The sequence below is a fragment of the Eulemur rufifrons genome, chromosome 7, assembly GCF_041146395.1.
Source record: "Eulemur rufifrons isolate Redbay chromosome 7, OSU_ERuf_1, whole genome shotgun sequence".
Lineage (NCBI taxonomy): Eukaryota > Metazoa > Chordata > Mammalia > Primates > Lemuridae > Eulemur > Eulemur rufifrons.
In genome coordinates this window covers 152,362,843-152,376,657 of record NC_090989.1, presented here as the reverse complement: position 1 = coordinate 152,376,657, position 13,815 = coordinate 152,362,843, and the positions used below count along the sequence as shown (strand labels likewise).

The following is a 13,815-nucleotide window of genomic DNA, read 5'->3' as shown; positions in this document are numbered from 1 at the left end:
GTAGTCTGCTTTAGTTGCTAATTGATTTTATAGAACTTAATTTATACAGAACTATGTTGTTTATTTGTCTTTATATTTATTTATTTATTTTTGAGACAGAATCTCACTCTGTTGCCCAGGCCAGAGTGCAGTGGCATCATCATAGCTCACTGCAACCTCAAACTTCTTGGCTCAAGCAAATCCTTCTGCCTCTGCCTCCCTAGTAACTGGGACTAGAGATGGGTCTCACTCTTGTTCAGGCTGGTCTCAAACTCCTGGCCTCAAGCAATCCTCCTGCCTTGGCCTCCCAAGGTACTAGGATTACAGGCCTGAGCCACCGCACCAGTATTATGTTACTTTTAATGCTTGTTTATACTGTTTTGGGGCCATCAAACTCTGCCCATAGGCATTTGTTTTTGCCAATAAAATTTTCTTGGAACACAGCCATGCTCACTTGCTTACGAATTGTCTATGGCTGCTTTCACACCATAATGGCAGAGTCATTGTGACAGAGACCATATGGCCCACAAGGTCAAAAACATTTACTATCTGATCCTTTACAGGAAAAGTTTGCCAACCACTGCTGTGTTGTATAGCTATGCCAAATTTTACTTAACCCACTCTGATTGATGAATCTTCACTATTTTATATCTAACGATAACCCTCAACAGCCTCAGGAACACTAATCTTACTATTTTTTTTGAGTAGATTTTTAGAATCTTGGGGGCAAAACAGGTACATGTTGTAAATTGAGAAATATCAGCTTACTACATTAAAAAAAATAGTTTGTACCAATTTGGACTCACACAGAAAATAGATGAAAGTGCCTTTTTCCTCATGTCATCTCTTTTAATCTTGTAAGTCTAATAGGTGAGAAATCTTATTTTCATTTCCTATTTTTAAATTATTATCATTTTTTTTTGTTTGTTTTTTAGAGATGAGGTCTCTGTCACCCAGGCTGGAGTCCATTGGTGCGATCACAGCTCACTGCAACAGTGAATGCCTGGGCTCATGCAATCCTCCTGCCTCAGCTTTCCAGAGTAGCTGGAACTATAGGCACATACAACCATACTTGGCTAAGTTTTTAATTTTTTGTAGAGATGAGGTCTCACTAAGTTGCCCAGGCTGTTTTTGAACTCCTGACCTCAAGTGATGCTCCCACCGTGGTCTCCCAAAGTGCTGGGATCGCGCCTAGCCCCAACTTTTTTATTATTGAGATGGAATGCCTTCATTAGATTATTGGCCATTTGTATCTTTTATGAGTTGCTTCTTTGGGGCATCAACCCATTTTCTGTTTGCATTCTTAGATATCTTTATCAAGCATGTTATGAATGTTTTGGTATCTTGTGACATAAAGAAGTTTAAAACTTGTATACAGTCAAATATTTTCCGTCTTTATTTTATGCTTAGAAAGCCTTCCCTATTCCCATTTAGAATACCTTTATAAACTGAGCCCTCAGGCTGGGCGTGGTGGCTCACACCTGTAATCCTAGTGCCCTGGGAGGCTGAGGCGGGAGGATCACTCGCGGTCAGGAGTTCGAGACCAGCCTGAGCAAGAACGAGACCCCGTCTCTACTAAAAATAGAAAGAAATTAGCTGGAAAACTAAAAATATATATAGAGAAAATTAGCCGGGCATGGTGGCACATGCCTATAGTCCCAGCTACTTGGGAGGCTGAGGCAGGAGGATTGCTTGAGCCCAGGAGTTTGAGGTTCCTGTGAGCTAGGCTGACGCCATGGTACTCTAGCCCTGGCAACAGAGTGAGATTCTGTCCCCCCCCCCCCCAAAAAAAATGAGCCCTCAATATGTTGTTAACTGAATTCATAGTGATTTTAAGAATGAGTATCTGCAAATTTAACCAGAACTTTGTTTTTTAACCCCAAAACAACCTTTTTAATTTCTTAGTCATATGTGTACCTTTTCCATCTTTTTACAAGGTTTTCTTTATTCGACACCTAAGAACAGACATTTATATATATATTTTTTTGTTTTTGTTGTTCTGTTTCTTTAATAAAAACCACAGTTGCTTGTGGTTCTTTTATTACAGTAGAAATCTTGAGCCTGTTTTTTTAATTATTTGCATAGGTCAGAGGTAAGCCTATTTTCACAATAATCTGTATAACTGATTTACATCAAGTGCCTTTAATGTTGCTGACTAAAGATTGGTGTGGTAGCCTCATGCCTGTAATCCCAGTACTTCGGGAGGCCTAGGCAGGAGGATTGCTTGAGGGCAAGAGTTTGAGACCAGTCTGGCTAACATACAGAACCCTTCACTACCAGAGGGGAGTGGAGGGGGAATAACTGCTGTGGTAGGAAAGCAGAATACTACAGTGGCAGAATTGACTTGCCAGATATGTTGCTAGCTCCTTTGAGGCTTTTTGTTTGTTTGTTTGTTTTTGGAGACAGAGCCTTGCTTTGTCACCCAACCTAGAGTGCAGTTGCGTTATTATAGCTCACTGCAACCTCAAAGTCCTGGGCTCAAGTGATCCTCCTCCCTCAGCCTCCTGAGTAGCTGGGACTACAGGCACACACCACCATGCCTGACTGATTTTTTTCTATTTTTAGTAGAGATAGGGGTCTTGCCCTTGCTCAGGCTGGTCTCGAACTCCTAACTTCAAGTGATCCTCTACCTCAGCCTCCCAGAGTACTAGGATTATAGGCATGAGCCACCATTTCCAGTCTCCTTTGAGGGTTTTGACATTTTAAGTCACTGCCCATAGTATTCCCTGAACAGATGACTTCAGTCTCCAAAACATGAATCTCTTTACTTCCAATTTTTACCCTATAGATGTAGGGGTTTTTGTTTTTTTTTATCTTTTCCTGCTTATTTTCACAGCAACTGTAAACATGCAATGAGCTAACATAGCTGAGCCATTCTTTTTGCAGTTGAGAATATTTTTAGCAGAGAGTATGAGTTTTGTTGTTTTGTTTTTTTGAGACAGAGTCTCACTCTATTGCCTGGGCTAGAGTGCTGTGGCATCAGCCTAGCTCACAGCAACCTCAAACTCCTGGGCTCAAGCAATCCAACTGCCTCAGCCTCCCGAGTTACTGGGACTACAGGCATGCGCCACCATGCCTGGCTAATTTTTTCTATATATTTTTAGTTGTCCAGATAATTTCTTTCTATTTTTAGTAGAGACGGGGTGTCGCTCTTGCTCAGGCTGGTCTCGAACTCCTGAGTTCAAACAATCTGCCCGTCTCGGCCTCCCAGAGTGCTAGGATTACAGGTGTGAGCCACCGCGCCTGGCCGAGAGTATGAGGTTTTTAACCTGTGCATATTTTCTATGCTATCAGTCATTAAACCAAAGGGGTAGAACCTACAAACAAGAATGCTGCTGAAGCAAGGGACAGTTTATCACATGGTTAAAGATTGTGAGGCATGTTGTGATTTATTTTATTTTGCTGCAGATACATGGTGTCACTATTGATCTCTCTACCTGCAGAGGGGGGCCATAGGCAGTCACCTACTCCATGTATTTTTAGGCTTTGCTGAGTCCTATTTTCAGGACATTAAGAGTCAAGTGAGAGGCAAGAAGATGTTTGGTTTTATTGCTTTCTTCAGCACCCAGCCAATGTTGTCATATTATTCATTGCCCACAGAAATATGGTGGGCTACACAGTGAGCAGGGGTATGTCTTATGTATGTATGAGCAGAGATGCCTCTGCGAGGGTTCTGTTTTCTAGCCATGACAGCATGACTGTTCTTACCTCCTTCTAGGCAGACTCAGTGGGATCCCCCTACTTGGGAAAGCCCAGGAGATGATGCCAGCCTTGAGCATGAAGCTGAGATGGACCTGGGAACCCCAACATATGATGAAAATCCCATGAAGGTGAGTGTGGCTTACCCATATGTTTCCTGATCATTTGGGAGTCGGTGTCTTATCATTCTGTAAAGCCAGTAGTCACGTGATCTTGGGGTTCTTTTTTTCCTTATTCTGGAAAATATGTGAATGATCATTCATGTGTCATGGTAGAGATGAAGTCAGGGAGAAAACAGACCTTTTCTAGACTTTCAGGTACTCAAATGCATAGTACCTACTTACTCATTTGAGAAATGTATATATAGAAGGGTTTTGCATAGACCAATCATGAAAGCATTTTGTGGGACACTAATAATAGCAAAAGGCAAAGAGAGAGAACAAGAGAGGCCCTGAGGTGAGGTCATCATAGTATTCATACTCCTTTGTAACTTCTTTTAATATATCTTACCTTTCCTTCTTAGTTTGTATAGATTTGCTAATTTCTTCTTGATGGTGAGGGGTGTGTATGTGTGTTTTCACATGTGTTTTGGTTTTTTTGACTGAAGGCTTACTTTGATGTTGCAGTTTAATGCCCTGCTATTTTGGGATTGGTGGGTCAGAAATGAAGTTAAACTGGTTATATTAAAACCTCACCAAAGGAGTATAACCCACCCCAATCCCCTTTTTGTAAAGATTTGGGGCAGAGGTAATTCACTATGTAAATACTAGAACAGAGAAGGTGAGAAAGAGCTTATTCCTCATCGCTCCCTCTGATAGGACAGTAATTGGAATGAGAGGCCATATAAATCAAATGCTCAGTGATTGAATTAAAATGATGTTTATCCTTTTCCACTTGTAAAGGCCAAGTAACAAGGGCAGCCGTATGTGCCATGATAAGCAATTAGATCTCCATTCTCTGTAGGTGGTGGAAAACCTTTAAAGTGTCTTGAACAGTGACACGATCAGATTTGCCTGTTAGAAAGCTCTGTGGAAGAGATTAACTGGAGGGGTTGACCATGGTAGTCAGGGACCTTGCAATGAGCTTAATCAGGTTTACTCAGCACCCAGCAGCACCACATCATCTGTTCAAAATGCAGAATTTCAGCCAGGCACAGTGGTTTGCACTCTGTAGGCTGAGGAGGGAGGATCACTTGAGCCCAGGAGTCCTGGGTTGTAGTACACTATGCTGATAAGGTGTCTGCACTAACTTTGGTGTCGATATGGTAACCTCCTGAGAGCTGGGGACCACCAGGTTGCCTAAGGAGGGGTGAACCTGCCCAGGTTGGAAACGGAGTAGGTCAAAATTCCTATGCTGATTAGTAGTGGTATCGCATCTGTGAATAGCCACTGTACTCCACCCAGCCTGGCAACATAGCGAGACCCCATCTCAAGGGAAAAAAAAAAAAAAAAAAGCAGACTTGTAGTTCCTGCCCGAGACCTGCTAGATCAGAATCTGAAGTTATGGAAGGTTCCTAGGTGATTCACACACACATTAAAGTCTGAGCAGTACGAAGTACTGTTTGTAATTGACTGTAAGAAAAGCACAATCATAAAACCTTACTATATACATAACCACCCAGAGCGAGTGATTTGTCAGGTTATGTCTGATCTTCACTTCTCTGCTACTGTGGGGGCATGTGTGTGTGTTTGGGGATTAAGATGTTGTTGTAGCCGGGCGTGGTGGCTCATGCCTGTAATCCTAGTACTCTGGGAGGCCAAGGCGGGTGGATCGCCCGAGGTCAGGAGTTTGAGACCAGCCTGAGCAAGAGTGAGAGCCCGTCTCTACTAAAAAAATAGAAAGAAATTATCTGGCCAACTAAAAATATATGTAGAAAAAATTAGCCGGGCCTGGTGGCACATGCCTGTAGTCCCAGCTACTTGGGAGGCTGAGGCAGGAGGATTGCTTGAGCCCGGGAGTTTGAGGTTGTTGTGAACTAGGCTGATGCCACGGCACTCATTCTAGCCCGGGCAACAGAGTGAGACTCTGTCTCAAAAAAAAAAAAAAAAAAAAAAGATGTTGTACATATTACAACCAAAAGGCAATGGCTGAATTATAGTCTAATAGCTTGGAACTTTAGATCCAAATATTTCAAATCACACAGATCTGCGGTTAATCCCATTCTTTTTTACATTTTGGTTGTTTATCAGACATTGGAATTCCTATAGAGCATAAGTGCTGCACCTAGACCTAGGGATACAAAAGAAATACCAGGCAAAATTATTGCTCTCAGGGGTCATAGTAATGTAAGGTTTTAAAATTGTACAGTATTGTGTGGTTAAGTGGCAAATTGAGGTTTTGACTGTAAGTACCGGAGACATTTACAGAAAGAGAAGATGTAGCATTAAGAGGAAATCAAAGAAGCTTCAGAAAGAATGCGATAATTGAATTTATTGGGCTTTTTTTTTTTTTTTTTTTTTTTTTTTTTTTTTTTTCCTATAAGGTCTGTGGAATAATTGGGCTTTGAATAAGATTTAGGACCTTCTTGAGGCCTTTCCTTTAAGTCTCAGCTCCTGCCAGCCTTAATGTGACCCAGGGATTTTTGTTTCAGGCTACAAGGGTTATCCAAGTATTTCCTTGTACATTTTGCCTGAATACTTTTCCACAGCAAAAGAGGATAATGTGGTGAATTTTCTTTAAAGGTAGATGTATTATTTTAAAATGACTGACCTTTATTTGGCTTTTTGACTTTTTTAGAGTTAAAATATTCTCATTTTTAAATGATGATAATATGTGATGGTTGTGTTTTGGTTTGGTTTGGTTTGGTTTTTTATTAATATCCTTGGCAAAATAAAAGGTTAACAATGTCAGTGTTGGTTTTCCCCAATTTGTACTTTATTTAACAGGTTTATGAAAACCAAAGGTTTGGGAAGCACTGTACTAACACTCCTAAACAGAAAACAGAGGGTTAAATGGAATTATGTCCACTTTGATTAGGTTAAGACCTAGGAAGCTGACAAAATTGAAGCACAGTTAGTACTGTGGCCATTCATTTCAGCAGTCATTTCCTGAAGACACAGTGGACCAGACCATGTGCCCAGTGCCCTGTCTTTGGGGCCTGGGTCAGATTCTCTTCACTGATTCATTCTGCGTGCACACACGTGTGTGTGTGTATGTGTGTGTGTGTATACACTTAAGTATTAGAGGCAAGGGTATAGCTTCTAACTTCTTGCCGTAGAATTAATTATAAATAAATGTGTATACTGAATTCCAGAAAAGCTGGGATGCCCTAAAGTGATATATTTACAGTGACAACAGTGGGAAGATAATGAGTGTAATAATTGGGTTTCAGTGGAAAATTGTTTATTCTAATTTGTAATGTATTTGAATGTGCTAAAGTATAAGTTAAAGGATAAAGAATTTTCCAGTAAGCAAAGAGAGGCTAAAGGAAAGATGGGGCAAAGGCAGGGAAGGGGGAAAAGCTTAGGATATGTTTAGGGAATGGCCCTGTTTATTTGGGGGAGGAACATAGGCATCATAAAACTTGTAATCAAGCATGAGGTTGGAAGGGCATTGTGGGGATTGGATCTTGGGGATTTTAAAATGTTGTAAAAGAATATGAACCTTGTGCATGGTGGGAAACCTTTGAATATATTTTGGTAAAATTTGTTATCACTCTCTTGGCTAGAGGATGACACTAGGATAAAATATTCTGATACATTTCTGTTGTTTAATGATGGTTTGTAAAATGTTTTTGATGATCTTTGAGTATGACTAGTGAGCAAGATTTTGGCATTACTTTGGTCATAGAAGGTGGAAGAAAATATCTGTGAAATCCATTAAAGTGCTGTGCACCCATGGGAGCTGGTAGAGGGCTGACCAACCACCCCCATTACAAGTCTGCACCCACATGTGGGGAACTCTCTGTGTTGGCAATGATAGGGAGAATCACTTAAGGTTGGGAATGTTTCTAGTACCTAGTGAGAGGCGCTTTTGGTCATATGTGAGAGCCGTTCTTCAGAGATTTTTCAAAATCTCACAGAGAATAATAAACTATATATGAAACTTTTCATAAATAAATATTCAAGAAAATGATATATAAGCTGGGCATGGTGGCACACACCTATAATCCCAGCTACTCAGGAGACTGAGGCAGGAGGATCGCTTGTGCCCAGGAGTTTGAGGTTGCTGTGAGCGAGGCTGATGCGGCAAGACTCTATCTCAAAAAAAAAAAAAAAAAAAGATATGTAGATTTTGGCTTTAAGTTCTGTACCTACCAAGAATAAAAGAAGGAAGTTTATTTGGCTTGTCATTTAGAGACATAGAATTACTTTATATTTGGTGAATGATTCTATCACGAGAGAAAGCAGGTGACTAGCACATTAATTTACACAATGTTTATGTCTCAAGGCTTATGTCTGCAGGCCCTAAGAGTCAGATATGACACTGCAAATAAAGAAATTGCCAAGTTTGTGCAAAACAATTTAGAGTCTTAAGGATGACTTTAAAATAACACCTTTTCACTACTCATGATTGGCAGTCTCTGCCTTTTTTTTTTTCTTTCAGTCTCTGCCTTTTAATGTGCATATTTAACCTGTTGACACTTAATAAATATGTATCAGTAGGGTTGGGTTTTAAACTCTCTTATTTGTTTTCCAATTTTCTGTTTTTCTTTTCCTACTTTTTTGGGGATTAATTTAGATTTTTTTCAAGTATTCTATGTTTTTCTTTTCTATTGGTTTATTAGTTGTACCTCTTTGTTTTACTTATTTTTTAGTGGTTCTCAAAGTTTGGTGTGGGGACCTCTAGGGATTCCAAAACCCTTTCAAGGATGCCATGAGGTCAAAACTATTTTAATAATAATACTATTAATAAAACATTGGGCCGGGCGCGGTGGCTCACGCCTGTAATCCTAGCACTCTGGGAGGCCGAGGCGGGTGGATCGCTCAAGGTCAGGAGTTCGAGACCAGCCTGAGCAAGAGTGAGACCCCGTCTCTACTAAAAATAGAAAGAAATTATATGGACAACTAAAATATATATATACACAAAAAATTAGCCGGGCATGGTGGCGCATGCCTGTAGTCCCAGCTACTCGGGAGGCTGAGGCAGAAGGATCGCTTAAGCCCAGGAGTTTGAGGTTGCTGTGAGCTAGGCTGACGCCACGGCACTCACTCTAGCCCGGGCAACAGAGTGAGACTCTGTCTCAAAAAAAAAAAAAAAAAAGAAAGAAAAAATAAAACATTGTATGTCTTTGTCACTCTCATACATTCATAAATGTACTGTGGAATTTTCCAGAGAGTACATGATGTTTCAATGCAGAAGGAAGTGAGACTCCAGGTGTATTCTCTAAGTGAGACATTAAAGAGATTTCTGAAGTATAAAACTATGCCACTCTTAATGAAACTTCCTTAGTTTTGGTAAACAATTATTTTTCACAAAAAATTATATAATAGATTTGTTGATGTTATTTTAAGATAAATTAGGCCGGTCGCGATGGTTCACGCCTGTAATCCTAGCACTCTGGGAGGCCGAGGTGGGCAGATTGTTTGAGCTCAGGAGTTCGAGACCAGCCTGAGCAAGAGCAAGACCCTATCTCTACTAAAAATAAAAAGAAATTATATCGACAGCTAAAATATATATATATAGAAAAATTACCCGGGCATGGTGGCACATGCCTGTAGTTCCAGCTACTCGGGAGGCTGAGGGAGAAGGATCACTTGAGCCCAGGAGTTTGAGGTTGCTGTGAGCTAGGCTGATGCCATGGCCCTCTAGCCTGGGCAACAGAGTGAGACTTTGTCTCAAAAAAAAAAAAAAAGAAGACAATAAATACTTGTTTCTCAGTTTAATTTCTAATATGAAAAATTTTGATAAATATAACTCATATAAATGAAAGCTCTTTGGGCTACTCAGTGTTTTAAGAATGTAAAGGAGTCCTGAGATCTAAAATTTGAGAACCACTGTTCTAAGGTTTACAATATGCATACTTGTCTTATTACAGTCTACCTTTATAATTCACCACTTTTCTATAATTACTTACAATATAATTGACTTTTTTATACTTGTAAAAACCTATAATTTGCACCCTCCTCTCCATTGTGCTTTTGTTGTCATACATTGCATTTTTTATGTTATGAACCCCAGAATATATTAGTTTTTTGCTTTAAACAGTCTTAAATTTTACTCACATATAGCTATGTATTATATAGCACTCTTCATTCTCTCATATAGATTTGAGTTTCTACTTGGAGTTATTTTCCTTTAGCCTGAAACATTATCTCTAATATTACTCCCATCCAAATGTAACCAAGCCCAACCTTATGTGGTTTCTGAGATCAGATAAGATAGGGCACATTCAGGGTGGTATGGCTATAGACTCTTTTAACACATTAACTGCCCTGTGAGTTGTATTTAACTCACACTAGTTTTGAGCCCAGGGCATCGTGAAGCATATATGACTCACATCTCTTCACCTCTGAAGCCGAGTGAACTATTTTTCAAGTTGCATATAACTCACACATAGAAAACAATAAAAAATAACAAAATTTTCACTAAATTAGAAAGGATAGTTTTGTTTTCAAAATTTTTATTCTATTTTCATAATAAACACTGTGGCCCCAAGGGGAAAAAATTTTTTTTCTAGTGTGGCAGTCAGTGTTAATATTTCTAAGTATTTCAGATCTACTGGTGATTACCCCTTTAAAAAAATAGTCTTTATTTTTAAAGCAATTTTGATTGATTGATTGGAGATGGAGTCTCGTTTTGTTGCCCCAGCTGCAGTGCAGTGTCGTCATCATAGCTCACTGCAACCTCAGACTCCTGGGCTCAGGTGATCTTCCTGCCTCAGCCTCTCCAGTAGCTGGGACTGCAAGCGTGTGCCACCATGCCTGGCCGATTTTTCTATTTTTTGTGGAGATGGGGTCTTGCTCTTGCTCAGGCTGGTCTCAAACTTCTGAGCTCAAGCAGTCCTCCTGCCTCGGCCTCCCAGAGTGCTAGGATTATAGGCGTGAGCCACTGCACCCGGCCTGATCTTTTTATTGTCTCTATAGTATTGCCTTTTCCAGAATGTGATATAGTTGGAATCATACAGTAGGTAGCCTTTCACATTGGCTTCATTCACTTAGCAGTGTGCATTTAGGGTTTCTCCATGTCTTTTCATGGCTTGATGGTGTATTTCATCTTAGCACTAAATAATATTCCATTGTCTGTGTGTACCACAGTTTATTTATCCATTCACTTACAGAAGGACATCTTGGTTGTTTCCAATTTTTGACAGTTATGAATAAAGCTACTGTAATAAAAAAAATGCACGTGCAGGTTTTTGTGTGGACCTAAGTTTTCAGTTCATTTGTGTAAATACCAGAGAGCAGAGTTACTAGATCATATGGTAAGAGTGTTCAGTTTTATAAGAAACTGCTAGACTCTTTTTAGTTTGAAGGGTATTTTTACTGGATATATAATTCTAAATTGAGCTGGGCGCAAGGATTGCTTGAGGCCAGGAGTTCGAGACTAGCCTGGGCAATGTAATGAGACCCTATCTCTACAAAAATAAAAAAAATTTCCCAGGCATGGTGGCATGCGCCTATAGTCACATCTACTTGGGAGGCTGTGGTGGGAGGATCTCTTGAGCCCACGAGTTCAAAGTTGCAGTGAGCTAAGATCAGGCCATTGTTCTCCACCCTGGGTAACAGAGGAAGACTCTGTCTGATTAAAAAAAAGAATTCTAAGTTGATATTTTTTGCCCTTTCAACACTTAAAAAATGTTAGTCCATTGATTTCTTAAAATAGTTACTAATAAAAATATAATTCTTTCACAGGACAGGTGCCTATAAAAAATAAAAAATTTTAAAGAAGAATATAATTCTTTGTCCCCCCAAATATCTTAATTTTGTCTTTTAAAATTGGTTTTCAGCCAATTTGATTGTGATGTACCTTGGGTTTGTTTTCTTTGTGTTTAACCTGCTCATGGTTCTAGACTGCTCGATATTATCTCACAGGCCACTCAGTCTCTGTCAAATTTTTTTTTAGCTCTTTTCTCTCTGTTCTTCAGTTTGTATAGTTTATGTTCCCCTCTCTTCAAAGTTCACATATTTTACCCCCTGTTGTATCTAATTAGCTAAAGTTATCCATTGATTCATTTTTTTATTTTAATTACATTTTTCACCTCTAAAATTTTAATTTGCTTATTTTTAATAGTTTTAATTTTTTTAAAAAACAGTTGTGATAAATACCTTTTACTTCATTTAAATGTCCACTTTTTGTAGTTAAATCCCAGAAGGAAAGGAATATGTTTAACTGAAAAAGCTCATTTAAGTTTAGGCAGTCATTCACAACAGCAGGTAAACAAACTAATGTTGCATGATAAAGCCCCATCAAGTATTAATATCTCAAACTTAAGCAAAGACCTCAAATCATAGTTTCTAGCTTTATTGGAGTTTTTGTTCAAAATATATTTTGTATAATCTGTTACCCAGGAAATCAGTTATATCTTCCTGTTAGGCTATAGAAACAAGAAACACAATAGAACAGTGACTCTGCTTTTAAGTATTAAGGCACTGAGAGCCGCAGATTCTCTATCTGAGACCATTATGCTCATGTTTGTTTGTTTTAATAAGAGGATTCAAAGGCTCACATTTTTATAGATGCTACAGGTTTTCGGTTCCATGACCAAGTCAAGACCAGGCACTTTTGTGATCTGTAAAATCAAAGGATGATGGCTCAGAGTTAAGACCACTTTTTGGGTGATTTTGAGGTGGTTGAGCTGGTCTACAACGAAAATATGGGGGGAGAACTTGGAAGTGTTGTCTGCCTTCATGGCCTTTAAGGCCTCTGCCCTCAACACCGCAGCATGGCAGTACTCCTGCCCTGTGGATCAGGTAGGGTATGTTCAACCAGTACTGGTTTGCCACGCGTCCCATGGCCACCAGTATTCCTGATCCACTGCCTGCCAAGAATGCTGCTTCTGTGGAGGAGGGTGGTTAAGAATGTGGTGCCAGCCATGCTTCTCAGAAGTTTGTGTTCCCTTTGGCCTTGATAGTTTTAATTTCTTCACTGTGTTCATGCTTTCCTTTATATCCTTGAACACTTATAGCAGCTGTTTTATTAGATGTCTGAATTTTAACTTCACTTTTATTTTTGGGCCTTTTTCTACTAACTTGTTTTTCTTGTGGTTATTGGGTTAACATTTTCCTGCTTCATATATTTAGTACTTTTCAGTTGAACACTGGACATTTAGGTTGTTTGGTTTCATGATTTTGTTATTTTCCATTAAGGAGTGTTGGCCTTTGTTCTGATAGTCACATTACTTGTGGATCAGCTTGATTCTTTAGAGGCTTGTTCTTTTTTTTTTTTTTTTTTTTTTTTTTGAGACAGCGTCTCACTCTGTTGCCCAGGCTAGAGTGCCGTGGCGTCAGCCTCGCTCACAGCAACCTCCAACTCCTGGGCTCAAGCGATCCTCCTGCCTCAGCCTCCCGAGTAGCTGGGACTACAGGCATGCGCCACCATGCCCGGCTAATTTTTTCTGTATATATTTTTAGTTGTCCATATAATTTCTTTCTATTTTTAGTAGAGACGGGGTCTCGCTCTTGCTCAGGCTGGTCTTGAACTCCTGAGCTCAAACGATCCACCCGCCTCGGCCTCCCAGAGTGCTAGGATTACAGGCGTGAGCCACCGCGCCCGGCCTAGAGGCTTGTTCTTAATCTTTGTTAGACTGAGTCCAGAGTAACTTTTTCTCTAGGGTAACTCCTAAGGTGTGGCCTTTCTAGGATCTCCTCTCAATGCTCAAGGTTATTGTGGAGGTCTCGTCCCTCTAACTGGTAGAAGCTCGCTCACCTCAGGTACTTTGAATTCCAATTTCTATCTTAGCTCACCAAGACCTCCATTCTATGCTTGGGTTTTCTTCCCTGCACCAGAATCTGGTAAATGCTTCCATTCAGAAAGCCAAGATAATCATAGCACTTACCTCATTTTCTCCCCCTAGTCTCAGGATCATAGTCTGGTGCTTCCTAATGTCCAGTGAGTGAAAAGTGTTGTTTCATGTATTTTGTTGTTGTTATTTTTTGAGATTGGGTCTCTCTTTGTTGCCTGGGAACTCCTGAGCTCAAATGATCCGTCTGCTTCAGCCTCCCAAGTAGCTAGGACTACAGGCATGCTCCACCACAC

General features: G+C 39.9%; 1 protein-coding gene across 3 annotated transcripts in view; it reads left to right on the top strand.

Annotated features, from left to right (window-relative positions):
- SETD2 (SET domain containing 2, histone lysine methyltransferase) overlaps positions 1-13,815 on the top strand; it is a 130,809-nt gene that overhangs the window by 106,630 nt on the left and 10,364 nt on the right. For all 3 annotated transcript variants that reach the window (XR_011234082.1, XM_069475610.1, XM_069475609.1), the window contains one exon: positions 3,698-3,809. Coding sequence is in view for 2 of the 3 variants with exons in the window: in XM_069475610.1 (XP_069331711.1) it covers positions 3,698-3,809 (112 nt within the window). In the remaining variant the exon portion in view is untranslated. The remainder of the gene's footprint in view (positions 1-3,697; positions 3,810-13,815) is intronic.